Genomic DNA, 27,733 nt, shown 5'->3' on the forward strand with positions numbered 1-27,733 from the left:
GAGGGCAGCAGCGCCGCGGCTCCTCTGGGGCGGACGCTTTCCACTCTAAACCACCGCCTCTTTCTCTAACTGCACTGGGGCAGATTTATGCCTGAGCTTTTTTATTTATGAACACCAGTCCGCCGCCCCCCTCCTCCCCAGGACCCCTCCAGGACGGCGTGACGGCGTCAATGAAGCGTGAAGACGACATGGGAAGCCCCATGTGCCCGAGATGACCGGTGATTTGGTCCAAAGAATCTCTTTTTGTTGTTGTCGCCAGAGAGGGAAACTTAAAACAAGGCTTGTTTTTGGAGTTCCACCTCCCCTCCTCTCTCCCCGTAGGATTTGATTCAAAGGCGAAAACCAAGATGGCCGCCGATTCCGTGCAGGTAGGAAAAGTTGACAACTGTTGCGAAAAGTGCGCAAACTTGCTCCAGAGTTTGAACCATAAGTTCGTAAACATTATTATTGTGTGAAAGTCGAGTCGCTGTGAGTCGGCGGTGTTGTATTTACGTGTTGGGCCTGTGCTAACGTCAGATCCCAAAGAGTTGTCTGGGAATTATCGATGGATTGAGGCCTGGGAAACAATTATCCAAAGTTATTTATCCTGAAATATCCAAGTTTTAAACCGGTAGTTTTGGGCGGAGGCTGCCGTGTTAATTCGTGTCACGGCCATTGTGGGGGAAAAAAAACGTGTTGACGTTAGTGTTGCTGTCTTTGAAGTAAAATCCTGGTTTGTTGAACGTTAACTTACAGCTAACGTTTAGTTAACCTGCGTTACTTTGGGGGGAAATAAACAGTGTCCGCCGTGTGTGTTGACGTAAGATACCGATAACGTCACACTTTTCTTTTTTAATACGTCTGTGCGCAATGTGAATACAGTTACAATCGTTTACATTTTCTTTTTTAATAAAGAGCTGTTTTTTTTTGCTTTGCTTTATGTTATCGAACACGTTGTTGACCGGATGAACTTACAGCGATGTACAATAATGTAAAATAAGTCCTGCATTGTTTATTCTAACATGCTGATGCTCACGTTTCTGTTTAAAAAAATAAATAAGGACCAAGTGCATACATGCATTACAGTCATGTTTCATTATTCTCCATGAACAGTCATGACTCACTGATTAATGTGGTTTCACTTGAGTGACGTCAGACCTGAAATAATAAATTTGTCTTTCTGACAAAAACATTATCCAAGACCTACAACTCATCCACACCTTGACCTAATCCATTCTTGAAGTGCAGTCTAGTACCCAAAAAGTTGTGCATGTCAAAGCTAAGACCAGTCTGATAAGTCACACGCTATTATTCATCTTCACATGGAGGGAGAGTGGCGGCAGCAGATAAAGGAGCTAAAACTTGTGTGAAGTTTTAATCCAAATGTTTTGTATTCATTTGATCTTCGCTGCTGTTGCAGATTGAGGCAACAGGTGGGCATGACCTACTCTGTTGCCATGTAAATGCCGCCTTTACTGGACCAGTTTATTCTTAAAACGTCAGTATACGTGATGTTAACATTTATTTTAGTGATTAACAGTATTTTATGCGCTGGGTGTGATTTTAATTTATATTGTGAGTGTGAAAACCATCAGCAGGAGGCAGACATGGATACATATGTGCTTTTATTTGGGATCCCATCATAATATTCGGAAGGTTTATAATTAAACCAGACTAGGTGATGTAAGGTATTGCATATTTTTTTGCCATCAGAGATGGCTGATAATCATTGATCATATTACATATTGCAAACACATGAGTATGATTTTAGAGTTGATAAATCAAAAGTTTGTGGTCAACTGCCACAAATGCTTGATTCGTTAGTCAGATGTGGGAGTGGACGACTCCATATTATTTATTGTCTTACAGGCTTTTAGCTTGTAGAAAGTAAAATAAAATGAACACAAATCCCTTCGAGCAACAGTTGGCTAGAATAAATCATCAGTCATTGGTAAAAGAAACTGGAAGTGTGGCATCAACATGTGTGCAGAATTGAATGGGAACCGTTCCGGTTTCAGTGTCTAGTGCACCTATAACGAGCTGCAATATGAACAGGTGCGTTGGTGAAACAAAGCTGTTCTTAAAACTGCACAATAGAAATAGAAGGTTAGTGTAAGGTTAGCTCTGTTGGAATATCAGCTTCACATATGGACTGACAAATCACATTTTAAACCAATTAAATCTCACTGATTTAGACTGCAGAAGGCCCAAAGAAAAACAGCTATTTAAAGCCCAAATGCAAGAATTGTTATGGTCCAATAAACGATCTTGTGCTTTTCTGAATTGAAAAATTATTTTAAAATAAATTTATTTGAGGGAAAAATGGTTACAACAGTATTCTCCCGTCGCACGTAACATCAACTTCTTCTTTTGAAACCAACATTATTTCAAATGTAAATAATACATTTGGTGTCCTAATTATCTTTTTGTCTCTGTTAAAATAGTTATTATTGAAGGAAAGAAGAAAAACGTGTGTGTGTGTGTGTGTGTACATATGTATGTGTGTGTGTGTATATATATATATATATATATATATATATATATATGTATGTATGTATGTGTGTATATATATATATATATATATATATATATATATATATATATATATATATATATATATACACGCAAAAAGAGCTAATATTTTTCTTTTACACAACAGATGCCAATGAAAATACAATTCAATGAATAGACAAATATTACTCATAATATTGGCTCAGATGGCCTTTTTTTTTCAAAAACAAAATGAATTTGTTTGTGCCACCCGTCCATTTCGACTGGATGGAAGTGGAAAGTTATTGTTGGACTGTTAGTAGTATGTCTTTTGCCAGTTACAGATCATACATAACAATAACACAAACCACGCCCTATGTTGTATTACTTAATGAGATTATAGTGCAATTTGTCTATATTATAGTTATAGTAAACAGAGAGAAAATATATACATACATATAATATTTCTCTCTGTTTAGCTGAGGTCATATAAACCAGCTACACTGGAGTGGAACCAGTCAGCAGAGAAACGGGTGTTTCTGTGCAGTTATTGCTCGTTGTCCTTTGTGACATTGCACAATAAATACACTGTCTGTCCTTCTCATTGACACTGACCTGAAGTGCAAGACATTACCTAAAGTTTGACTTGCCATGGGATATGTCTAAGGCTGGTGTGAAGGCTGCATTTGTAGGATCCGTGTTTATTAGCCCGTGTTGCTATTTCTGGTGGCAGCAAAGCACCAGGCTGTGGTCAATACTCTGCAGCCAGCTGTGGGGTAAGACAGCCGGGTGTCAGGTTGTAGGTTTAAGATAGGCCTCATGCCTTTTTAAGCACGAGCCTGGATAGTGGCCTCAACTTTTCCATTGTCCTATTGTCTGAATGGAGCTCTTGTTGTTGGACTTGGAGCTTTCAGGCTTAAAGAGCAAGTTAACCTGCTTACACTTGAGGCTCAGGCCTAATGTTTGCTTTTACCTCACAGTTTCCTTTCATGTCTGAGGCACTAAAAGAGCTTTCCAACAAGTTCACAAGTTTCATAATTGTATAATGTGGTTCTTAGCTATAGCTTATTGTTTTTTATTTTGTGAAGATGATTAATCTTTATTTTAGTCGACCTAAAAAAATGAAGCGCCTCTTTAAGTTTTGTAATAATTAACACAGTATGTAGTCTTTTAATTTGTTGTGAGCCTTTAACAATCCGCAGAGTCACACCGACAAGAACAAGTTCCCTCAATCCATCACAAAATGTATGTATTGTGCTACGAGTGGAAACATTTGCTTACAATTCCTGCTTCACTCGTCTTTGAACCTAATTAATCTGGAGTTCTTGGTGTGGCGTCATTCCCCTGACGAGGCAATGCGTTCAAGCAGTATTAAATGACAAGGGCCATACAGGTAAATGAGCAACTCAAGGAGGTTTTGCAGTTCAAGAGAAACTAGAGACTAAACCAATCCTGCAAATGAGCCCCTGCTCTCTTTTAGCTGTAGTTTCTGTGTTTGATCTCAAATGAAAACGCAGACCCTGTGGGTCTACTAGCTGATTTATTTCCACCTTATCTGATCGGCCTTTCATGGGTTTCCTTGCATTGTTGCGCAGTAAAATAGGCTCTTTAGGGTGTCCTCATGCTGTCCTCATACCGCTTTGGGCAAACACAGCTACAGTGCAAACAAGTTTTGCAGGGCAGTGAGCTGAAGAAGAAGAAGAGCTGCTTTTCCCCCACTCACTGTTCTTCCACTTCCAGGAGCTGTGACCTCCATTTTACCTGTGAGTCATCAAGCAGCCTCAGGTCCAGGATATGTGCAATATCGTTTCCTATGAATTGAGCACCTATAGCGGCGAGTGGGAGGTGTCACAGGGACCCATGAAAATCCTGTATTTTAATTGTCTTGATTTATTCCTAAATTAAATCTTCAGTTAAGAAGCATTTAGCCGAGGCTCCCAGATGACGCTTAACTTGCTTAATGATGATCAATTGAGTCAGTAGATGACGACCTAAATGATAGCCGCCAAAATTCTTGATTTGCCATCTGGAGTAAAGCTAGTTTTGGTCTTTTGTTTGAGGCGAAGTGGCCACCTCCCAAATACCATATATTGGGAAACCTGGCATTGTATTTTCATTGAACAGTCGGCAGGGATAACAGTCTCCTCCACACAAGTGGCTTTCCAGGGGGGAGGCCACAATGGACAGCCAGTGTTGTGTTTTTAACTTGGGTTAATTTTAGACACAGTCCTCTCCCTGGAGTGAGATTAGGTCCCATTCTGGGCTGCTCTGACCTCACAGAGTTAGAAGCTAAGAGGGATTTGGCTGTCACTGCTCAGACGGTTTATCTTCCCTGTTGATGTCAATGGTCTGTGTGAGAAAGAGAGAGCAGAAAATCGGATACCGGTGGAGTAAATGAGTATGGCTTTGGCCTGAGCCTCTGCCAGCTATCTTGTAGCCTAACCGTTGTGGAGGAGGATATCATTTCACTGAACAGAACTTCAGTGGAGTACAAGCAATGATGGTTAGTGCTGGTCAGCAGAACATGCGAGGAAGGGTTGGTTCAACTGATCTAGAGATGGAGTTGGCTGAAACGGATGATGTTCAGGTGAGGCGGAAAGATAACTGAAACCTATATGTTATGTCTTGTTGACTTGATCCATTTTTTTACCATCCCTCACCTCAGGTAGCAGTAGTCCACTGAATTGCATTAAGTCTAAGCATTTAAATTGAAGTGTGACTGCTTTTGTTTTTACAGTGAAGTTGTAGAAGCTTCCAGTTGGATTGAGAGACAGCGCTTTACACTGGTGCTTTTTCCAAAACATCAAAGGTCACAGATATTGAATAACAATGTTTATGCATATTATAACTAATTGGGCAATTTGTAGTATAGTACCACAGTGAGGGCAGGCTTTATATTTTGGTTTTACACTATGATGACACATAAGTAGAAATTATGTAACTCAATAACATATTTTCGAACCAAAGAACTTTGAGTTCTTTTATGAAACAGATGTCTCACAGTCTGCATATTATGTGATCAACTAGTGGATCATAACTGGTGCACTACTGTATTCATGATGCACTTTAAAGCTGAAGCCATTCAGGAAGTGACCTCTAATCCCTCTTTAGTTAAGGTGAAGGCTTTAAGGATGCAAGTAAACGGTGACTGACGGCAGCAGTGAAAACACTGTCCAGAGGTTAGCTCAAGTTCAACCTGTTTCCTCATGAAAAAAACGGAAATGCATTTTTTTTAATGGGTTAACAGCCTCAGCTGTTTTTAAATATTGTATGTTAGTGCTGTTTTTAAATATTGTATGTTAGTGCTGTTTTTTAATATTGTATGTTGGTTCTGCTTTCTGTTTATACTAAATCTCAAATAGCCAGTCTACTTGTTGACTCTGTCACTGACCTCTGCATATCCTCTCCTCCTCTGTCTCGATTATCCTGTTTGCCTCTTCCTTCTCTTCCTCCCTTGTTGAACTCCTCTTAAATGCATTCCACATCATCCTCCTCATCTCCTCTTTTTTTTTTTCTTCTTCTTTCCTCCTTCAGGGGGATGCCAGGGGCCAGCTGGTGGCAGAGCGACTGGGTCTGGGACACAACCTGGACTTGTCCGACACCATGGTTCAACAGAAGCTTGATGAGATCAAGGAGCAGATCCGACGTGAGATCCGCAAGGAGCTGAAGATCAAAGAAGGTGCAGAGAACCTCCGAAAGGTAAAAGCACTCAATATGTTGTGGAGAGTCTTTACTTCCATTAACGTTGGGCAACTCGGAAGAGATCACAGCTCAAAGTGCAACATCAAATACATTTTACAACTGTTTTCACCGGCTGAAAAGTCTCCCATTACTAGTAAACTGATATTCTTAATAAAGGGTCCCTTTTAAATCTTTGCTATTTTGATAAATTGTCACATTTCCTCAACTCTCCTCCACTCTCCTCTCAGGTCACCACAGACAAGAAGAGCCTGGCGTATGTTGACAACATGCTGAAAAAATCTAACAAGAAGGTTGAGGAGCTTCACCAGGAGCTGCAAGAGCTTAACGCCCACATTGTGGTCAAAGACCCTGAAGAACTTTTAGGTAACAGAAACATTACAGCAAAGTAGTCCAAGAGGATTTAGGCAACATGGACCAAGTAGTAAGGACAGTTGACATACGTTAGTGCTATACTATACATCACTTCTGTACAAATATATCACTGTTTTACATTGGCTCCTTATGCTACGTTCACACCAAAAGCGTTGCAAAGTAGATTACATGCAAAGTCAATGCACAGAGGCGAATCGATGGCCGGGTGCCGCAAATAGCCTGAATGATGCGAATAGCGCGCCACGTTGAGATGCTCCGCCCGTCATCACTGACGTCGTGCCGTTAGTTATTGTAAAGAGAGACTCGGTGTGAGCCACAAGTTTATCTTTGATTTTGTTCCGGTGTCATGGCACAAAACAGCAACTTCTCTTCCAATTATTGTCGTTACCCGTCTATCGTTTTCTCCCAGATACCGGTTTATTGTAAACGCAAAGTATCGAGTAAATAATATCGTCATGGTCATGTCAGAACAACACCTATATGAACACACAGAGCACATTGAGTGTTTGGAGTTGACTCACGCTCCAGGGGCTGACTGATTGTTGCACATTCCACCGACGGCTACAATGAGGCTGTTGAAAGCCTGCTCCTGTGCAATTGTCGACAACAATGGAGATTGTAGTGAGTTTACCCGCTGCGCAATATAGTTTTGTTACATGAGTTGCCTTATGCGGCATTTGTTGGTGGCGAGGGTCTGGGTGAATTCAGAAAGAGATTCAGTTGACATTAGGAAGTAGATGAGAAGGGGGAGGGAAGGGAGGTCATCTTGGTAAATGGTTATCTTAAGTGGGAACAAATTTAGCCTGACTCGCTGACTTTCAATCTGATGAACGAGGGCTTTCTTTTTAAGTGACGCAATGCCGGCGGAATGTCGCCCGGCCATCGCGAGATGATGGCGAGGGACCGAAGGCAGCTCGGCTCCACGGTCATGAGACGACTTGTTGAAATGCGCTTAGCTCTCGAATCCGCAAGAGACGCCACTTGTTTCTCGAATTGGTAGGAAGGAGTTGCTCGACCTCTCCTCGAGCAGCCAGAATGTGTTTTTGTTCCAGGAGAAAGTTGAGGGGGGCTCTGGTTATTCTCCGCCACTCAGCTGAAGCCAGAAATGGACCGACTCGCTCTCATGTGCTGTCTGCGAGCAGCAGCAGCAGCAGCAGCTCTGATGCCAGGTCACCAGTCAGGTCCCTCCGTCACATGTCATCTCACTCATAAAGACAGCTGTCCCCAAGACCAGCAGTTTGCTCCCCGATTATGGCAAATCAGATATGAGGCAGTACTGTCTCAAAAAGCTTGATCGGGCATCGGGACAATGGGGCTGATCTATTCAGTTCTATGTTTGTATGCTTTATACATTATAGACCGCAATTTCCATTCAAGTTTAGAAGATTTATTTAAGTTTTTGGTGTAGTCTTTTAATAGTCAATCAATCAACATTTTATTTCAGACTCAAGATCCAGATAGTACAAACTATTAAATAGAATGAACTACATACAAATATATAAATAACAATTAAGTATATTTATGAATTTATTTCTTATATTTTACAAAGTTTGGCAATCAATGTTTGTCAATCCTGACTTATAAGAGGATGAGCCCAGTCTTTGAGGCATACAGAGGGACAAACTGCTTATCAGTTTAACAATGGTATGGATCGGTACTCGGTGTCGGCCGATACCCAAAGCCTAGGTATCGGATCGGTGCGTCCCTATCCTGGAAATACAAGTCCAGTCTGTTTTCCTTCCAGTTATCACATACATCGCAAATGGCAAAACACCCACGCCAGTTCTGGGTCCAGCTCTCCAAACCATGATGTAACTGTTAACAGTTGGCGTGTTTCGCATTGCCTTCTCATCAGATACAGATTGGGTTAATCTGAGGGAGGGTTTCCCTTGTCAGCTGTCCAGCAGTGACATCAGCCCTGCAGCTATTCAGTAGCTCAGTATCTTGTCCTCTGGCCCAGCGTGGGCTGAACTGCTGAGAAAGACGGGCGGGGGTCCTTGAATTCTTGGCTCGATAAGACCATGACCAAACCACACCCCCTTCACTCTGAGAGGAAAGCCCCGAACGTAGTCGGGATGACACATGCTTAAAGTTTGCACGTGTGCTTCTAATCGTGCCTTTTATAAAAAAAATTCTCGACCAACTTTCTCATGACGGTGATATTATGTAATCACTGTGACGGTACAAAGTCTTGACTATTACATTCTGGAGTCTCCGAACACCAACGTTAGTTTTCACCCAAGTCCTAAAGTCTCACCTTGCTCCACAGGCTTTTCTACATGTGTGGTTTGGATGAGAATCTACAAGTGCCCACTTGGTTTTCCCATCTAGCTCTGCCTCCCTCAGTGGTGTGTGTGTGTGTGTGTGTGTGCGCGTGTGTGTGTGTGTGTGCGCGTGTGTGTATATACACACACACACACACACAAGTGGGTTACCCCGGGAAGGCTTACATCCTCGCCTCCTGCACCGAAACCTCAGCAGTCATGTCTTCTCTGCTTATTAAGGGTCGTTAGATGAATCATTTAGACTCTCAGTTCAAAGAGTCACATGCTTCCTTTCTGCCCATATCCCGCAGGTGTTCAAAGGAATCCTTAGTTACTGTTTGGATGAAACATTCAGAATGAATGAATCACAGACCCGCCTGCTAGTTATTGTTATCTGTTTGGCAGCGTCTTACAGAATAAATTATCTTCCTCATTGCTGTTATTTTAGTTAACGCTATTCAGGCTCAACTAGACTCAAGACTCCTTCAGGGATTTCAGAATTTGTATTCACAAGTCAAAAAGAAGAGAATTGAGCTGAATAACTTTCAGTTCTATACATACTGTAAACTACTTTTTAGTATGTCCTGGTGAGAAAATGGCGGTGTTTGTGTTCTGGAGGTGGCGTGTACTCTTTGGGTCGTTTCTAAAAGCGGTTGCTTCATGACACCATACAAACTGAAACTGAACTTGCAAGTCAAGTCAGGAGAAGTCAGGCAGGTTTTCTTGCCCACCTCACCTGTGTGCGAAAATATTTTCGCTGTGAGCTGCAGTGATCCGCCTGGGGAGGGGTTTTCTCTACACTTATCGAGTCCAGACAAGACTCAAAAAAAACCTAGAAAACACTGAGCTCATCGGCCAGAACTGGGGTCCAGCTCCAGAAGACACTTGATTTTGTTTTCACTTTGTGTGTCTGCGTGGTGTATGTGTGAATGCATGAGATTTCTCAAAAGCCTAAAAAAAAATATATTGGACCAGTCGCTGTTGAGCTTGTTGTTGAGTCTGGACAAAATGCAACGTTTGAAATTGACATTGTTTTGGATATATCCTTGTCATCAACATATTACGTAATGTAGCATTGGTAGTCGTCTGCAAGTTCATACTTGTTTCAGTTTTTTTCCCGTTGCTCAGAATAGAGATGAGTGCAGGGTTTCCCTCTGCTGATTTCAGGAGAGGGTCACTGAGATGACAGAAAATGAATTAGCATTTTGCAATTCCCCTTTTGTATTGTATAGTTCCTGAAAATCAAAGCATCATAACAAATCAAACTGAATATTTGTGTGCGCTGGGTTCACCTTATGATGTGTAATGACATGTTATATCTTTTGTGTAAAAGACACATTCAGTCCACTTGAAAGTCTCACTCTGACACCATTTATTGAAATGAAATTCTACTTTTTCAGACCCTTGATCCAAATCTTAACATTGTTGTCTTGTGTAGTTTTTTTTGTCTTGAGTCAATTGGAGTATTTTGTTAACAAACCGTATCAAATTATACACACAATAGACCTAATACATTATGTGAGTAGTGAAGTCCCTTCCTGTCGTTTTTTTGTGAGAAAAGGACTTTTTAACTTCAAAATGGCAGAAAATAGCATGTGTATGCTAAGATACTATTTAAAGTAAGTGTATATTTGTGACAAACTCACACCGTGAAGTTAAAACATGTACCTTTTTTTTTTGCCTTTCCCTAGAATGCCCTTTGACCCCCGATACGCCCAACAGTGAGGCGAGAATGTGCACCAGCAGCAGCCGCCTGGCTGCCCTGAAAAGACAGAATGACATTGAGCTCAAGGTCAAACAGGGTGCAGAGAACATGATTCTGATGTACTCCAACGGGCCCTCCAAGGTAAGATTCAGTGGCAGCAGACACCTCCGTTGGGCTGTGTGTTGAGGAAAATTACAGTTTCATTCAAGCTGAGTCTTCCTTCTGTAGTTAATGTATTTTGTATAGTTGGGCAAGAAACATGAGCAGTCAGACAATCATAAAGATTTTGAACAAACCCTAACATTGGCCAAAGTTATTTGGGAGAGAAAAATAGGGTGAATACTAAAATTAACGTCCAAACTATCTGGTTTGAAAATCCTTTAGTTTAGTCACAGTTTACAAATATACCGCCACACACAGGTCTGTGTCCTGTGCCAAAGTTTGTCTGCCCCACCCCTCAAATTGTATCATATCTTTTCTCTTGTTTGAATTGATTTGTTTCAAAGGCATACTAATAACAGAACACCTAGAGGCAATTATAACAGGAAATAGTAGGAGTGGAGTAGCCTGAGGTCCTAGCTCAGTTAGCTTAGCTTCCGCCTCGGCTCTCCTCCCCGGGGTAGTTTGTTGTTTGGTCCTGCAGGTCTGGCTGGTTGGTCGGTTGTGTCTTTAAGTCCGCTGCACCTAAGCCAATCCCCACGCTTCCTTTTCAGACGTTGATGAATGTATGAAGAAAAACATTGAGCAAGATTCATGGAAGCTTATTGATTTAGTCATCATTAGAGTCTTAGTTTATTAAAGGCTCAATCCCATTTTGACCACCGTTCTGCAGGTGGTAGGATGATCCATGTTGGATTTGATTTTCCAGCTTCGCTGTAGGCGTGGAGGAAACATGAGAAGATGTTGACACATACTGTGTGTCATGTGCACCGCTGTTTGTTCACAAAGCTCTTTGTGGCTCCTCTAATAGGCAGAGTGGGGAGAACTATCATTTAGCGTGTGCGTGTGTGCGCGTGTGTGTGCGTGTGTGTGTGTGTGTGTGTGTGTGTTACCAGAACAGCTGGAACACCGAGCGCCTCATCTTGGCTCCTGTGTCAGTCTCGGTCATAATTGAAGCCACTTTGTAGTAGACGGTGTAGTAAAGTGTGTCGGGTTTCCGTAGTGAGTCTCTACTTAGCCAGTGATGTAATGTAAAAAGTGAGAATCCTCTCAAAGGAATAGTTTGACACTTATGGAAATACTTTAATTCTCTTTCTCGGCGAGAGTTGGATGAGAAGATGGAATATGAATCCCGGCTTTGTCCAAAAGTAACAAGATCCGCACCAAACTCTCATAACGGTAACTGTCCTGTTATGGAAATGTGTCTGGATCTAAATGAACAAGAACACTTTTGGAAAGACTCTAGACAGGTTAGAATTACACTTTGAAAACCGTATGATGTCTAACTTGGCTTCATGTCATATCTAATTTTAACCAGACCTTGAATTTGCTTAATAACACAAAGCTTGTCTGACTTTGGGTGAATGTGAGTATTGTTTGGTAACGAGGTGTCTCTGCAGAGCCTCAGTGTATAACCTGTAGCACAGTAAACGGGACTGATGGCTGCCACAGGATCCCCCGCTGTCTAAGGTGCCTCTGTCTGACCGGGAGGTCGCTTACCAAACACTCTGACCTCCCCGGTCAGACAGACGGATAGAGGAACCTTCCAGTTGGAAATAGTCGTGATGTCAGAGAGGAAATGCCTGCTGGACAGAAGTCTTTCCTGCGCGCGGCGGCGCCATCATCAACAACCAGGATTTAAACTTCAGAGGAATTCAGGGTGGAGTTTGCTTACTTCACTGCGTGTGAGTGTGTTTGTGTAATGTAAGGGTCAGCAATTACAACACAAAATGAGATTCCACTTTTTCCTTTTTGATGATTACGATTTTCCATGTGGTCACTCGTTCTTTGGCTCCAATTAAGGGCATGAACCGACGTCCTGTCTGTTTGCGTTACATGCTCACAACATCCAAACACAATAAGTGGTGAGGGATCGTGTGCTCTTTTGAAGTCCTGACATTCAGTTATTTTACGGAAGACAAAACATTTCAAACTTTGATTCAAGCATTAATGTATGTTTTTATCGTGTGATATTTCCCCACCAACACACAGTCTAATTTCTAATGTTATTCTTAGGATCGTAAGATGCTAGCGACCGCCCAGCAGATGCTCCAGGACAGCAAGACGAAGATAGAGTTCATCAGGATGCAGATTCTCAAGGCCAGCCAGGCCAGCGAGCTGAGCTTTGAGAACAACGATATGATGGGTGAGCCTCCGCCTGCACTCAGTGATACATTTTAGAATTGGCCTGCATGACTTTTGAGGAGAAGTGCCCCTACGAGTGCACACAAGGTCTTATGAACAATGATGTCTAAATGAAAGAATGATTGCCTTCCTTCTCTTCCAGACAAGCCCATCATCAGCCCGTTGGACCTTCGGGTGGAGGAGCTGTGTCACCACGCCAAGATAGAGTCCGCCGTAGCAGAGGGAGCCAAGAACGTCATGAAACTCCTGGGCTCGGGAAAAGTCACAGAAAAGAGAGCACATTCAGAGGTAGATGTTTGTGTTTGCATGTGTGCGAGTTCATGTCCATGTACAATTCACATCCTCTTCCCCCTGTGTCCACAGTGGCGATTTAAAACTAGAAGGAACAAGATTCCTTCACTTTAGACCTGCAGTGCACTACCAATGCCTTTTCAATTAGATTGATCTGCTCTATTAAAGTAGAATGAACCTTGTAATTGATGTTTCTATCCTTGACCATTTCCTTTCCTCTCACCCTCCTTTTGCTTCCTTTTGTTCCTTCCTTCCTTCCTTGCTCTCTTCAGGCCCAGGCTCGTTTTAATGAGTCTAGTCAAAAGCTCGACCTCCTGCGGTATTCCCTGGAGCAACGCCTCAACGAGTTGCCTAAAAACCACCCTCGCAGCAGCAGCATCGTAGAAGAGCTGTCCCTGCTGTCCTCACCGGTCCTCAGTCCCAGATCCAGCATCATCTCCACGCAGAACCAGTACAGCACCGTGACTAAGCCCGCGGCACTCACAGGTAACTGGACCAAAGACGCAATGATGGTTATTGGTTGAGGTAAAATACACTTTTGATATACCGGCATCATTCTATTCTTCTTATCCACCAGACGATGCAAAGCATGAGAACTAAGTATAAATGTCTTACTTTACTGTCTTGGTGTACAAGATACGACAGCATCCTTGTTGTTTACTGTGACGGTGACTCATCTCTTCCATTACTTTGAGAAAAAAGTTAGATTTTCCCTTCCAATGTCCATTAATTATTTCAGGGGCTTGTTTGACTCCCGTTATTAAGCAACCAGTTAATTTTACAGGGATACAGGTCACTTCTCATTACTACGTTCTTATTATTACCCAAAAAACAATCCTTCACCGGATACATTTGGAAAACTTTTTCAAATACATTGGCCAGTTATAACAAAATAGGACAACTAAACGACTTTGAACACGACCGATTGTGTGTTATAGGTGTGTGTGTTTTATAGGTATGTGTATCTTCCCCCTTCACTTCCAGGCACATTAGACGTCAGGCTCATGGGCTGTCAGGACCTTCTGGAAAACGTCCCCGGTCGTTCCAAAGCTGCATCCGTCCCGCTGCCCGGCTGGAGCCCCAGCGAGACGCGCTCATCCTTCATCAGCCGAGCAAACCGAAACCGCGGTGTGAGCTCACGGAACCTGACGAAGAGCGAGGAGCTCTCCAGTGAGTGGAAGATGCAAACATCTTAATAAAAAGTAGTTCTGAGATTACATTGAGCTACACAATGAACCACAGCTGGACCATAATGACTTTAAGAGAAATGACCTCCTCTGTAATACCAACTGAATTGCAGTCACGATCAGGGCATTGTTAATGCATCATCACTTGATAAATAACGTGTGTCTATGTTTCCTCAGATGAGATCAGCGCAGTATTGAAGCTGGACAACACGGTAGTTGGCCAAACAAGCTGGAGGTCGGTCAGTAACCAGGCCTGGGACCAGAAGTTTACATTGGAGCTGGACCGGGTAACACGCACAGTTCTGCCCTTGACCTTCATCTGTGTTGTTTACTCAGGGTTGTGTTTGAGTAACACATTCAGTGTGTTTCAACTAGTGTGTGTGTGTGGCTCTGTGGCTCTGTCCTGTAGTCTCGTGAGCTGGAGATCTCGGTGTACTGGCGTGACTGGCGTTCGCTCTGCGCTGTCAAGTTCCTGCGACTGGAGGACTTCCTGGACAACCAGCGTCATGGGATGTGTCTGTACCTGGAGCCTCAGGGGATGCTGTTTGCTGAGGTGCTCACAAACTCACATACACTTATATGCACATGCATATATGCGCATGCATATATATATATATATTTGTGTGTTTATAATGGAAGTGTTTCCTCATCTATGCAGTTGTACCAGTTTTCTGTGTTGTCTAAATCTTGAATTATCTTGTACAGGTGACATTTTTCAACCCTGTCATTGAGAGACGACCAAAGTTACAAAGACAAAAGAAGATTTTCTCGAAGCAGCAAAGTGAGCTATTCAACATTACCTCCCATTTATTTTCTATTGTGATCTCAGACATGGAAACCTACATTTGTTCAAACATACTTGGATGGTGTCCCTAATGATGTTGATATTATTGTTCTTGGATTCACTAAATGCAGTATTCATCTTTCATGAATTTCTTGTTGTTCTCCTCCGTTTCTCACTGTCCTTTACACATGTCATCCCCTCTTTGCTCTTTGTCTCATTTGCCTCTTCGTTGTCAGGTAAAACCTTCCTGCGAGCCCCTCAGATGAACATCAACATCGCCACCTGGGGCCGCCTGGTGAGGAGAGCCATACCGACCGTCAGCACCAACTCCTTCAGCCCGCAGGCGGTTGAGACTGGGACCAGCAGCCTGCCTGGTTCACCCACACCCTGCGGGTACTAAAACACACATGCTCATACATACACAGACTAAGGTTATTCAAAACTAATCAACAACCCCACACTAAAACTATGAAAAGGTGATTTAAATGCAGTCATGTACCTCTGCCGAATCACAGTGACCCGCTGGTGACCAAGCTGGACTTTGACAAAGAGCCCACCCCGGGACCCAAACACTACCCAGCACCCGACGACATCGGAGAGCCGCTGGTGCAGGATAAGATGCCTGACAAAGAGGAGGTACAGGTAGAGAGATCTCGGGATTACTGGTATTGTTGAGTCACTTCATGTTGGGGCGAGCTCAATATAACGATACACAATTTTGGACCACTGTCTTCTAATAAAATGCTATGGTGGCCACATAGCTGTATTAAAAAAAACTTAATATAAGACCTTTCTCAATTTTTGGCTTATCATCCATAACCAAAGAAGTGCTTAGTGGAGTAATAGTCACATGAGTTGTAGGACTAAACTATATAGTTTTTATTTTTAAATGGTTCTCCATTATTGTTGTGTCCCTGTAGATGGTTCATTCGGATCTTAATATCTAGTGATACTAAAGCATATTTGTGATTTATTATTTAGATGCAACAGATGCAACTATAATTTTCCATCAATAAATAATTCCTCATCGTTTCTAACCTTTTAGATTAATTTCCTATCCTCCTGCTTTGTGTTCCCTCTCTGCAGGATGCACTCGCCTCTTTCGACTTCTTGAACAAGAGGAACAGCGCGGTGGTGAAGCCGGACCTGGACGGATTGGCGGAGCAGGAGATGCAGCATCCAGGCCTGGAGCTTATTGCCATTCAGAAAGACACGGACATAAGGTAGGAGATCCATGTGCTTGTCTTGTTTGTGTTCCTTTTGAAGCTTCAAGTGCACTTAAAATGAAGAGAGCAATGTCGGGATATTTTACTGGAGCAGGGTGTGTGTGTCACCATTATTGCATCGTCTCCGTCCTAATGTTCTGACATGTGTGCAATGGAGCTGAAATAGTAACATGGGTGTAAACACTGCCCCCTGGCTGTGAGTCTTCAGAGTTTATCTGCCATCTCGACAATAATTCACAATGGATTCTAATATTAAACAACTGTTTGTTTTTCCAGGGAAGAAGAGCAGTTCCACTTCAGCCTCCAAGACTTCAAATGTGTGGCGGTCCTTGGACGTGGTCACTTTGGAAAGGTAAGTTTCATTCGTTCACCTTACAGAAGGCTGCAACTTTTCATCAGCAATTAATCCGTCTCTTATTTTCCGTTTTCATCCTATTGTCATAGTAGTAAAAGATTCTAGTTGAGATTTCCTAGAGTTGAAGATTACGTCTTTTTAAATTGCTTGTTTTATGTGACCAACAGTCATATAACAAGTTTATTTATCAAATGTGATGCTTCAAAAGCTGTAACTTCCCTCTGCTTCCCCTCCCCAGGTGTTGTTGGCAGAATATAAAAGCACGGGTGAGATGTTTGCCATCAAAGCGCTGAAGAAAGGAGACATTGTGGCTCGCGATGAAGTGGACAGGTAAATGTTTTAAAGTTCCTGCAGATACTGCAAGGCTGCACTTGGAAATGCTGCCGTAACTCACACAGGCTCCTCCCCTCTTTGCCAGTCTAATGTGCGAGAAGAGGATTTTCGAAGCGGTCAACAGCGTCCGCCACCCGTTCCTGGTCAACCTGTTTGCGTGTTTCCAGACGCAGGAGCACGTTTGTTTCGTCATGGAGTACGCGGCGGGAGGCGACCTGATGATGCACATCCACGCCGATGTTTTCTCCGAGCCCAGAGCCATGTGAGTCTCTGAATGTCTCAGCCCGACTGCATCAGGTTTTGCGGCCATTTGGACTTCAGGGTTGTGTCTTGTGTCTGATTGTTTCACATGTGCCTTCCTCATTAGTGGGCCGTGGCACTATTTTTATATAGAAAGATACATTCAAGCTCTATTTTCTCTTGCATTTAGCAGCACAGAGATTATTTGTAGGAACATGAGAATAGGAATAAAGTGTGTAAGACTTGTATTCCTCTTTACCCTTCCGATTTTCTTCATAACCAGTCAAACTTTTTTTTTTTGTTCACGTGCAGATTTTATGCAGCCTGCGTCGTATTGGGATTACAGTTCTTACATGACCATAAGATTGTGTACAGGTAAGCCGTTTGAGTACAGTCATTAAATTTAGTCCCACATCTGTCAGGTGCATGAAGTCCTCAAAAACTGTTTTAATTTGCAGAGATTTGAAGCTGGATAACCTGCTCCTGGACACAGAGGGCTACGTAAAGATTGCTGACTTTGGGCTTTGCAAAGAAGGTAAAATGGAGAACCACATTATACGGAAGGCTTTATACTTGTAGATCAAACAAGAATATTGCAATAGAATCCCCAGGCCAATATCACGCAGTTTCACAATGAAACCACCGCCCTGAATATTCTCAACATATCAGTTATGAATGTTCCCAAACAAGAGAGAGAGATGGTGACAGTTGGAAGAAGGTCGGTCGGTTATTAAACAGTGTTGCTTTTCAGGAATGGGTTTCAAGGACCGCACCAGCACGTTTTGTGGCACGCCAGAGTTTCTCGCTCCTGAGGTTTTGACTGAAACGTCGTATACTCGTGCTGTGGATTGGTGGGGGCTGGGCGTCCTCATCTTTGAGATGCTGGTTGGGGAGGTGAGTCCTTGTTTCCTCCAAGATGTTTGAGTTGATTTAATGATTGATAATTGATGTGACAAACATTCAGTAACTTTCTGCTGTTGCATGTTGTGATTCCATCCGATCCATGCTCGACTGTCAGTGATTCTTATTCAGCAGCGTCTTCCTGTTTTTCATTTCGGCGCGTCTTATTTTTCAGTCGCCCTTCCCCGGTGACGATGAGGAGGAGGTGTTTGACAGCATCGTCAACGATGAAGTCCGCTACCCACGATTCCTCTCGACCGAGGCCATCTCCATCATGAGGAGGGTGTGTAATGATACTCTGAGAAGGAAGGAATCGGTCTTATGCGATCAAATTACATCCAGTTAATTGTGTGTGTGTGACATTAACTTCAATATATGCTTCTCCTTGTGATCAGCTTTTGAGAAGGAATCCAGAAAGACGACTGGGAGCAGGAGATAAGGACGCAGAGGAGGTTAAAAAACATCTATTCTTCAGGGTAAGAAACCAAAACACCGTTTGCACGATCCATTTTGCAGTAAACCAAAAATAACTCTCCTAACGTGACCCTCTTTTGTGTCTTGGCAGAACATGGATTGGAACGGACTCTTGGCAAAAAAGGTGAAGCCGCCGTTCGTGCCGACGATTCAGGGCGCCAACGACGTCAGCAACTTCGATGATGAATTTACCTCAGAGGCTCCGATCTTAACCCCGCCCAGGGAACCCCGAGCGCTGAACTCCGACGAGCAGAACATGTTCTCTGACTTTGATTACATCGCTGACTGGTGTTAGCTTCCCGTCTACAACACACACACACACACACACTCACACACACACACACACTGTGAACCGACCAACACAGCAATGACTGTAGCTCACATCATTTAAAAAACTTTCCTCGTCCTTGCCCAAAATGTTGAGGAGGAGCAACGAGCGCGGCGGCTCCCCGAGCCTTTCGGGCAAAACATTGTGCCATTGAGAAGAAAGTCCAGAAGCCTCCAGAGGACCCCCACTTATTTTTTAATCCACATGAAGAACGTTTTTTCTTCTTTTTTTTTAAGAAAAGAAAACAAATGAAACTCTGTTGTTGGAGAGTGAACGAGGACGAATGCTTTGTCCTCCTGCACACTTCGTTGTCGTGTCCATTGTCTGACCACTGAGAATGTTTTTCATATGAACTCCGAGAAGAGGCCAACATCACAATCATGTTATTCAGTGTCGCTGTCGTCAGTTTTTTTTTTTTGATCTGTACAGATTATATTCAGTCGTATATTTTTATTTTTGTGTGTTTTCCTTTCTTTACTTGCAAAGCCCTCGCCATAGTTTAAGGACATTTAATCTGACTGTAAAGTTTCTGCCAGGTGAGAATTTGAAGTGCTCAAAGCATCGTCACCGAGCGGTCAGCTCCAGACATCTCGACTACTACTGCTGCTTCTTGACTTGAAATCAAAGAAAGGGTCTTCACCCGATGCTTCTTTTGGTCTAGGGGCCCGATCTTTGTCTGTTTTCACACTTTGCTTCAAGGTCTGCATACAAGAACCCACATAATAATAATAATAATAATAATAATATTAGTAATAATAATACTCTTTAGTATAAAACAGTAGTCCATCCAGTGTTAAATGTGACTTACACTGTTAAATTTAACACATTACTAATGTTGGAAATTAGATAATTGAAAATGCTCGTTGGCCAGAAGAAATTATGCTAAATATTTAATATTCTTTTCTTTCTAATGCCCTCTAGTGGCTCTGTAGATTTTCAGTTGACCTCAGTGCTAAAGATCCAAGTGCCACTTTGTGTTGCAGTATCTTTTAGAGCAATAAAATCAAACAAAGTTAATTATTTTTAGAGCTAAGTTCAGTTGGATGTCATTTTTTTTTCTTTTTTTTTTGGTGGGAGGGGTTCATTTCTAAATGAACATCTGGTTGTGGTGAACATGAAAGCATTTTTGTTGTTACCTCAGTCAAAGTGAAAACAGTGTTTTGCAGTTAAAAGCTATCAAAACCAAATTCATCCTGTCCCTCTTGAAGCAGCAGACAAACCCCTTGTGGTAAAAAAAAATATCTGATTGACAGTGAACACAATGACGGAGGAAGCAAAGATATTGTAAGATGTGCAGAAATCCATAAGGAAGCGCTGAGCTGTTATTTGGGAACATACGAAACTCAGCTTTTCCAGGTTTCTGTCATGTCATTGAAATGCTCCCCACACTGTTCTGTGATCAGTTACCTTTTTTTAAATCCGGCAGAGGAACCAGCTGATGGCGTTTTGTCAATTTGCATGTTATATATGAACTGACTTAATGTTGGAGAGCTGTTGATATGAATCACTACAGGGGGAGGGCAGGGTATATTATATATATACTGTATGTACACAATTAAGCTGAAAGCACTAATTTTATCAATAGTTTTAATTATCTACATTTGTTAATGATGAAAATAGATTGTACAAAGTTGTTTTTTATTCGCTTGTGCATGTTGTTGCCAGAACAGACGAAGACTTTATAGATGGTACACAAATACTCAAGTCACAACTGTTGCAGATAACCCCGGTGTAAAAAAAAAAAGAAGGCATTTCTGCAGTCGTTGTTGCCCATCATAAATGCACAAATTAAACATTTGTAATAGTGGGATTGCTTTTATTTGTACCCGTCAATGAATACGGTCTTCGTTCACTCGCTTTGAGGATGTTTTGATGTGTTCCAGCGCTCACAAAGAGGCTCTGGAGTTTTCTCTTTTGTGAATGACCAGAGTAGTGAAAAAGGTTTGAAGTAAACTAATGTTTAATGTTGTTCAAACCATGATCTCATTACCATGCTTTAATGAAAGTCTTATTTTTATTAATTACTTGGAACAATTCAAACTAACAAAATAGAACCAGGTAATTTTCCTACAAAAACAAAGTATATGTATACAGTATGAAACCAGCCTAAAATTGCAAGCTTCAATTACATTTTCCAATTTGGACATATATACATGATACAGCATATACACTCAAATTAAATACTGTAAGTACAGTCTGCAAGATGTTTATTTAAGCACTGGAATGTGTCCGTTTTATTCCTGCGAGGACGCCTCGACAAAGGCAAGAAGTCTTAGAAGGGACAAGGGAAATCATCCAAATCCAACAAACATTTTTTTGTATTTTTTTTTTTTAAAGAAAGAATACAATCCTGTAAGTACAGCAGAAAAATATCGTCACTGTTTATGGGGCGTCGTGTTCACAGTTGGGGCAGCTTGTCGACGGGTGTGTCGAATTTGAAGTCCGGAGGGAAGAGTTCGGCGGCGCGCGGGTAGATGAGTCGGTATGACTGTCTGATCGTAACATCTGCGACACCGGCGATGTCCCCGATTTCTGCGGACGCGGCAAAGACGAGGGTCAACGATCAAATGGTGCATGTAGAGTGTGAAAAACGTCTCTGGAGCTCAAAAATGAACAAAGAGGAAATTAAATGCATCGGTCTACTTTTTTTTTTATCCATCCAGAAAAACTTTGAGCTAAAAAGCATCACATCTGGAGCTCGGGGGACAACACTTTATTATTATTTATTATTTTGATGAGACCATTGATGCCAACTCCCTCAGCTTGACCCATTTCCTTGTTATTAGGCCGATCCACAGGTGGAAAATAAACTACTTCCACTTCTGTGAGAATTGCCCATTTTACTTAATACTTTGCAGACGAAGATAATGCATACAATACAAACCCAATATGCCCATATACTCAAAATGTAAAACATTGTCGACCGTTACACCGAGCAGAGGTTTATGGTTATTCAAACCATCGTATATAAAACGGACAAATTAAAGCTTCCAATTATTTAACACTGATGTACCGTCTACATACATGAACTCAAGTAAACTTTGTAATGCATTGTTATTTAAGTTACGTCTGAATGTCTTTTCTCATTTATTTATGCACGCCAGGTTTTTCTTAGGATTTTGTTACAGGTCAGACTTGGTCCAAATATCTCGCCTACAAAGACCTCTACTACCAGTATATGTGACAATGGCGGCCATTTATATGACCAAAACAACTTACACATTTCTCCCCCTCTGGTCTCAATGCAAAATGTGTCTATCGACAGTACTATGATACGCACCCTTTTGGGTCTTCTTCTCTGCAGAGGCCTGGGAGGCCATGTAGATCGCTGCTGCAGCCACTGAGATGGGGCTCCTGCCGGGCACCAGGTCGAGCTCCACAGCTTTCCTTGCGATGAAGGTGGCCGCCATCTGCACCTGCTTGGGCAAGCCCAGGTTGGAGCAGAAGCGGGACATGAAGTCCCCGGTGGTGATGAGGTCCACGCTGGTCTCCAGCGCCTTCAAGATCAGCTTGAAGCACCTGCCAATCTCCTTCTTGGAGATCCGAGAGACGGCACAGATCTCTGTGGAGGGGAGATAGTGATGTCAAAGAAATATATATTTAGCCATTTTTCTTTCTACGTTGAATCTCCACTAAAATCCATATTAGAAAAGAGTAAGTTCACCAATCCTCCATCCATTACATGACTTTTACCCGTTGCACTATATTAAGACGTACCACAATTAGGTTAGATTTTGTACCATCAATTGGCCCTCCAGAGCGGTCATAATCTTAATATGGCAGATAGCTCAAGAAAATAAAAGTGTTTATCTGACCTTTAAATGTTCTCGGTACACCTTCTTGTCTGCAGGCGATGTACAGACAGGCCGAGGCGATGGCATCGTTAGCTCGGCCCTTCAGGCTCTTCTGTTCATAAACCTGCTTGAATAAGTTGTTTGTTCTGTCCTGCAGAGCGAAAACAGTATTTACAGAAAAATTATTATTTGCATCCTTATAATAAGTATTAATGACAATATTCGCAAATACAAATAGTTTATAGGGGATTCAATAGTGTGTGTCTCCAAAAAAGCCCAAATAAGGTGAATTATAAACATCTATATAAAATATATCACATATTCTCTTCATTACTGTTTGTCTTTTTTTATTTATAAAAATACAAGTTTACCATCATCATGTACATTATTGAGGCAATGTCTAGCGCTTAAAGAGAGTGTGTGTGTGTGTGTGTGTGTGTATTTTGACTGCTCATCTACAACTCACGATGATGTTCCTTGGCAGGTTGATGCGATCTGCCATGGTGCTGATTTCTTTGAAGGCATTGAGCATGGCCCGGTCAGAGCTGCTCATGGTCCGCCGGTTCTGGTACTTGGAGTTACCAAATTCATCAAAACTAGCTGCGCCAGTTCCCTGTGGTGGAAACAATGGATGTGTATCAGTAGAATTCACTGTAGTCTGATTTCAAGAGACGCCATGATAACTTTGAGGAACATGGTTTACTGTGACCCAAACCCACTACTGACATCTGCACCAGATCATGTTAATATAAATAACTGCTGCTGACATATTTATCCAAACTTTCAATGCCGGCGTTACCTGTACATGCACATGTGAAGACGGGTAAAGAAGTCCAAAAACATTTACGCCACTGGAAATCTGAGTGGTTTAAATATCTTGTGAAAAACATACAATCATTTGAACTGCAAATACAAACCTCTTGAAATGACTAACTTGGAGCAGACTGCACACAGCGAGGCTCATTCATACCAACGGGCACCTCACCTTGCTGATCATGGTGGTTAGGTCGCCCCCATTGAGCAGTGGGTTCTGGGCGTCTCCCACTCTGGATGGATCTTTGAGGGCTTTCTCATTGGAGAACGTTCTCCACTCTGAGCCTACATCGATAACACGGTCACCTGAGGACAAAGGGTATGACCATTTAAAATGGATAGGATAAATTAAACCTAATTATTGCACAAGATTAACTTCTTAAACATTCATTGTAATTGTGTGGTTTTTAGCCCAAGCACCAACACAAGAAACCAAGCTTTTAAAAAAGAATATCTTTAAAAGCATGTTACATTAGTAAAACATTTGGCCCTTGAGTTTTTTGTTTTAAGACCTTTTCCTGTTTCCTTCTATTCTTCAATGGTTAAAACACGAGAAGTGAAATGTAACACCCAATCGTAAATGGTAGTTTGATAAACGTGACACGTTTTGTTAAAAGTTCAGTGAATAAACTGCACATACAAAGAAAATGCATTTACCGTGTTCTATTTGTCTGTCCCCAATAAATCCCTCTGGATTAATTAACCAGAAGATGGTGCCATACTCAGCACAAATTCCCTCATGAAGACATTTCTTCCGGGACTCAAATACTGTAAATATTGTTTGAATCCTTCCGTACTGTATTTCATCAGCTCATCCACAGCCCTCTTTAAAGTTTTACTAGTATACGTTATTCTTTATCTGGCTCAACATTTGACACGTCACGCCCCTCTTCTTTTATTTTCATTGTGGTTGTTGTTGCAAGGCAGAAATACATAATAAAATATGATCTTAACAAATATTGAGTCATTTAATTGCATCAAAGGTACAAAGGGTGTGATAAAGACAGGGCATATTGCTAGTTATCTCGTCATGCCAGTTCTTGGAACTGTGTAGCAGAGCCGAGGATTAGATTTCTGCTATTTTAATCCTGTTAGGATTCTGTTCTTTTTTTTAACTATACATAACTCTCCAACATCAAGGCAAAGTGACATTCATCTCCTCACAGGACAGCCAGAGCTCTGGGAGCAGAGGGCATCGGAGAGCAGAGGGCATCGGAGAGCAGCCGGCGTCTCTCGTCTCCCACCTGACCGGCTCCCTGCTCAGGGGGCTCGTTAGAGGAGAACTGTGTGTTCCCCGACAGCGTTGCCTTACAATCTGCATCCCATGTTGAACGGATTGTATTCTTCATACGCTTTATATATCTGCTTTTTGTGCCAATATGTGCTTTAATAAATAACTAAATGGATCAAAACACTACTCTAGGCTGAAGTTGCACAAATGTTCCTTTATCTTTACCCAGTCTATTGCACATGTACGAGGGTGGTGAAAGAGCAGAGACATCAAAGCTTCAATGTTTGCATGACAAAGTTAATGTTTTGCAGGCAAGGGCCTTAATATTAAGTGTATGGTGGCTTAAACTATTTGAATGCCATTCATTATAAAAGGTGAAGGCATTAATGACTACAGTTACTGTTAGAGCGTTAGAATTCGTTAAAAAAAAATAACTTCAGTAAATCAGTAAGATATGCCAACAACTTTCTTTTCAAAATAAAATAATGTAAGCTATACAAACTGACCACCAGTCTGCTATTATAGAAAGGTGGGCGTCCGCGCGTCAGTGTTGTTGGGATAGCAGTTTGGCCGAAGCATTTTTTCCAATCCAGCGTTATAATTGCTGATCTGATCCGTTTTTGATCGGTGGACTTTTATTCCGTTCGTAATGTCGCTCCATCACTTGCTTTTCTTGTCATTTGCAATGCCTCTGAAAAATTACTCAGGAAATTATTGTTCAGCTTTGCTAGCTCACCTGCGCTACTGATGACCTCAAATCTAATGACCATTATCGCAAACTCCGTATTCCAAAACATTTTGTGAAGTACGTTACTAGTGTTAGCACCACGAGCAACAACAGTGGTGACTTCAGATTTCATTGAACCAAAAAACTTCCCGACATCAGACACAGCTTTTCTCTTGGACTGAATCTGCAGTTGATAGGGGTCCCCCGCTCAATGGACTCCCCATTTTCACAACCACAGTGTGAAAACCGGCTACATGAAATATGTATAGGAAATTTAAACTGGCCTACCGGGTGATCTGTTTACCACACAGCACTAGTTTGAACACTGAAAGCACATAATCGCAGTGTATACTGACCTACTACAAGGCCGCATTCAGGGCAAATCATGTCCCCAGCTCTGTAGTCCTCCACCAGTATGGCATCAGGGTGGTTGGGACACTGAACTCTTGGAAGGGACAGGGCATCTCCGCTAGAAAGGAAGAACAGTTAAGTGATCAAACGGCTCAAATGGCAAAAGAAAGATGGAAAAGCGGAAAATATAGATAGACCGATAGAGAGGACACAAAACCCACTTTACAGCGACAAAGTCTCATCTGCAAGAGCTACAAAATAAAATATAATAAGATTCAACCTGCCAGCAGAGTATGGCTTGTAGATACCACAGGGAGGAAAATCTAAACACTGGGGACATCACGCACTTTACTTTCCCCCTTTTTGTTGCCGTGAAGAAATAACCAAAGCTCAAAACTACCTGAAACTGGCTTGAATAATGTCAATATGTGAATCAGACATTAAGTTAAAAATGATCAAAAGATTAATCGATGATTAACTGTGTCAACAGCAGTTGCATAACATCCAACAACCTGAAGGGGAAAGCCAAACCGCAGCCAGTAGTTAAGAAGCATCACAGTCTTAATTAGGGCTGAAACTAACAATTGTTTTCATCATTGATTAAACTGTGATTTTCTCAATAGTTTATTGTAAGAAATTAAATTGACGTCTTTAAACATTTTAAAGATAACAAAACGACAGATGCTCACATTAAAGCTGCAGTCAATGAATATTTGTCTTTTAACTCTTTTTAAATTATAAAATAAAATATATTAGATATAAATAGTTTATTTATCGACTAATCATTTCAAGTATAATTTACGGTTAGTATAACAACTAACCGTTATATTTCTACGTCGACCCCTGAACTAGTTAACTAAACAAATAAACCCGTCACGATGATGACGGGAATAACAAATGAACTAACGGGCGTCACCACCGTCTACTTTTGAATTCACATGTTGATAACAATAACAATCCAGACGAACTTCTTTTTTGCATTTCCTCACACAAACCGCTAAGATGACAGAAACAACACAATCTGATGGCATAGCTTCAACCCACACTGACGTTAGCGTTGACGTTACCTGTTGTTCGCCGAAAAAGAGCTAAAGTGGCACCAAAAAAAACCAGAGCGAAGCGACGAAAAGCCAGCCGCGAGGTAACGTTAGCGAGATAATCACCGGAAGTTATGGAGCCGCAGCACATCGGTGAGATAATGTAACGGAGACAGAAAACCCTGACTTCTGGACACATCTAGCCAGCTAGTTTGGCTAACGTAACGTAGCGAAGTAGCAGTCATCTATAAAACACATCTCACAGCCAACGCTGACAGGAGGAATAAAGACGCCACAGGTCTCACTCGATGACGTTTACACATTTATACTCGGAGAGCCCACAAGAAGAAGGAAGAGGGGAACGATTTGGTAAAAGTAGCTACGCACCGGCTTGTTGACGCCATGTTGCTCCTCACTCTGTCTGTGTGTCAAAGAAACAATCGAATGCACCACCTCTATTTATAACCTTTTGCTGATCACATGTCCGTTGGAGTACGGGGAGCCGTAAGGGTCAAACTAGTCGAAACAGCTTCCCGTTTGTGTAACAGTGAGAGTTATACAAAGAGAGAGAGAGAGAGAGAGAGAGAGAGAGAGAGAGAGAGAGAGATTTCACCAGAATATGAAATTAGATGTCAGTGTGGTTATGCTACATGGAAACACAAAACCATTATAGATTATGTGTTTCTATGTTATATATAACATAGATTAGTTTAGGTTATATATATATTTATTTATATATATATGATACGATAAAATAAGATAATCCTTTATTAGTCCCTAAATTTACAGGATTACAGCAGCAAAGGGGTAAAGTGCACACAAGACATAGTAGGATCAAATATAACA

The 27,733-nt window shown here is 41.8% G+C and overlaps 2 protein-coding genes across 3 annotated transcripts; one reads left to right on the top strand and one right to left on the bottom strand.

The window, feature by feature from the left end:
• pkn2 (protein kinase N2) lies at positions 1–20,744 on the top strand. Of its 2 annotated transcripts, none has more exons than XM_034554994.1 (23): positions 1–368; positions 6,004–6,168; positions 6,399–6,534; positions 10,499–10,653; positions 12,688–12,817; positions 12,959–13,104; positions 13,380–13,593; positions 14,092–14,277; positions 14,472–14,581; positions 14,704–14,847; positions 15,000–15,075; positions 15,315–15,471; positions 15,594–15,720; positions 16,165–16,301; positions 16,581–16,656; positions 16,898–16,989; positions 17,078–17,254; positions 17,545–17,607; positions 17,691–17,767; positions 17,984–18,126; positions 18,308–18,415; positions 18,528–18,608; positions 18,698–20,744. In XM_034554994.1, the coding sequence occupies exons 1-23, from the start codon at positions 348–350 to the stop codon at positions 18,899–18,901; spliced, it is 2,925 nt and encodes a 974-aa protein (XP_034410885.1). In that variant the 5' UTR covers positions 1–347; the 3' UTR covers positions 18,902–20,744. The 2 variants fall into 2 exon arrangements, with proteins under 2 accessions (XP_034410885.1, XP_034410886.1); XM_034554995.1 differs by having other exon boundaries at positions 15,594–15,714.
• Positions 20,556–27,390, bottom strand: gtf2b (general transcription factor IIB). Its single transcript, XM_034554996.1, has 7 exons — positions 27,275–27,390; positions 25,856–25,968; positions 23,714–23,847; positions 23,195–23,341; positions 22,750–22,879; positions 22,215–22,496; positions 20,556–21,466 (listed from the first exon to the last, which is right to left on the bottom strand). The coding sequence occupies exons 1-7, from the start codon at positions 27,289–27,291 to the stop codon at positions 21,333–21,335; spliced, it is 957 nt and encodes a 318-aa protein (XP_034410887.1). The 5' UTR covers positions 27,292–27,390; the 3' UTR covers positions 20,556–21,332.
• Positions 27,391–27,733: the final 343 nt, after the last annotated feature.

The sequence above is a fragment of the Cyclopterus lumpus genome, chromosome 17 (genome assembly GCF_009769545.1).
Source record: "Cyclopterus lumpus isolate fCycLum1 chromosome 17, fCycLum1.pri, whole genome shotgun sequence".
Taxonomy (NCBI): domain Eukaryota; kingdom Metazoa; phylum Chordata; class Actinopteri; order Perciformes; family Cyclopteridae; genus Cyclopterus; species Cyclopterus lumpus.

Bases quoted from the DNA above. Each gene is read 5' to 3' on its own strand.
- pkn2 (XM_034554994.1), top strand. From the start codon at position 348: ATGGCCGCCGATTCCGTGCAG. The intron at 6,169-6,398 runs GTAAAAGCACTC...CTCTCCTCTCAG, and splicing joins GTGCAGAGAACCTCCGAAAG to GTCACCACAGACAAGAAGAG. The intron at 13,594-14,091 runs GTAACTGGACCA...CTTCACTTCCAG, and splicing joins TAAGCCCGCGGCACTCACAG to GCACATTAGACGTCAGGCTC.
- gtf2b (XM_034554996.1), bottom strand. The intron at 23,848-25,855 runs GTCAGTATACAC...CTTTGTCCTCAG, and splicing joins TGAATGCGGCCTTGTAGTAG to GTGACCGTGTTATCGATGTA. The intron at 22,880-23,194 runs GTGAGTTGTAGA...TTCGCTCTGCAG, and splicing joins ACCTGCCAAGGAACATCATC to GACAGAACAAACAACTTATT.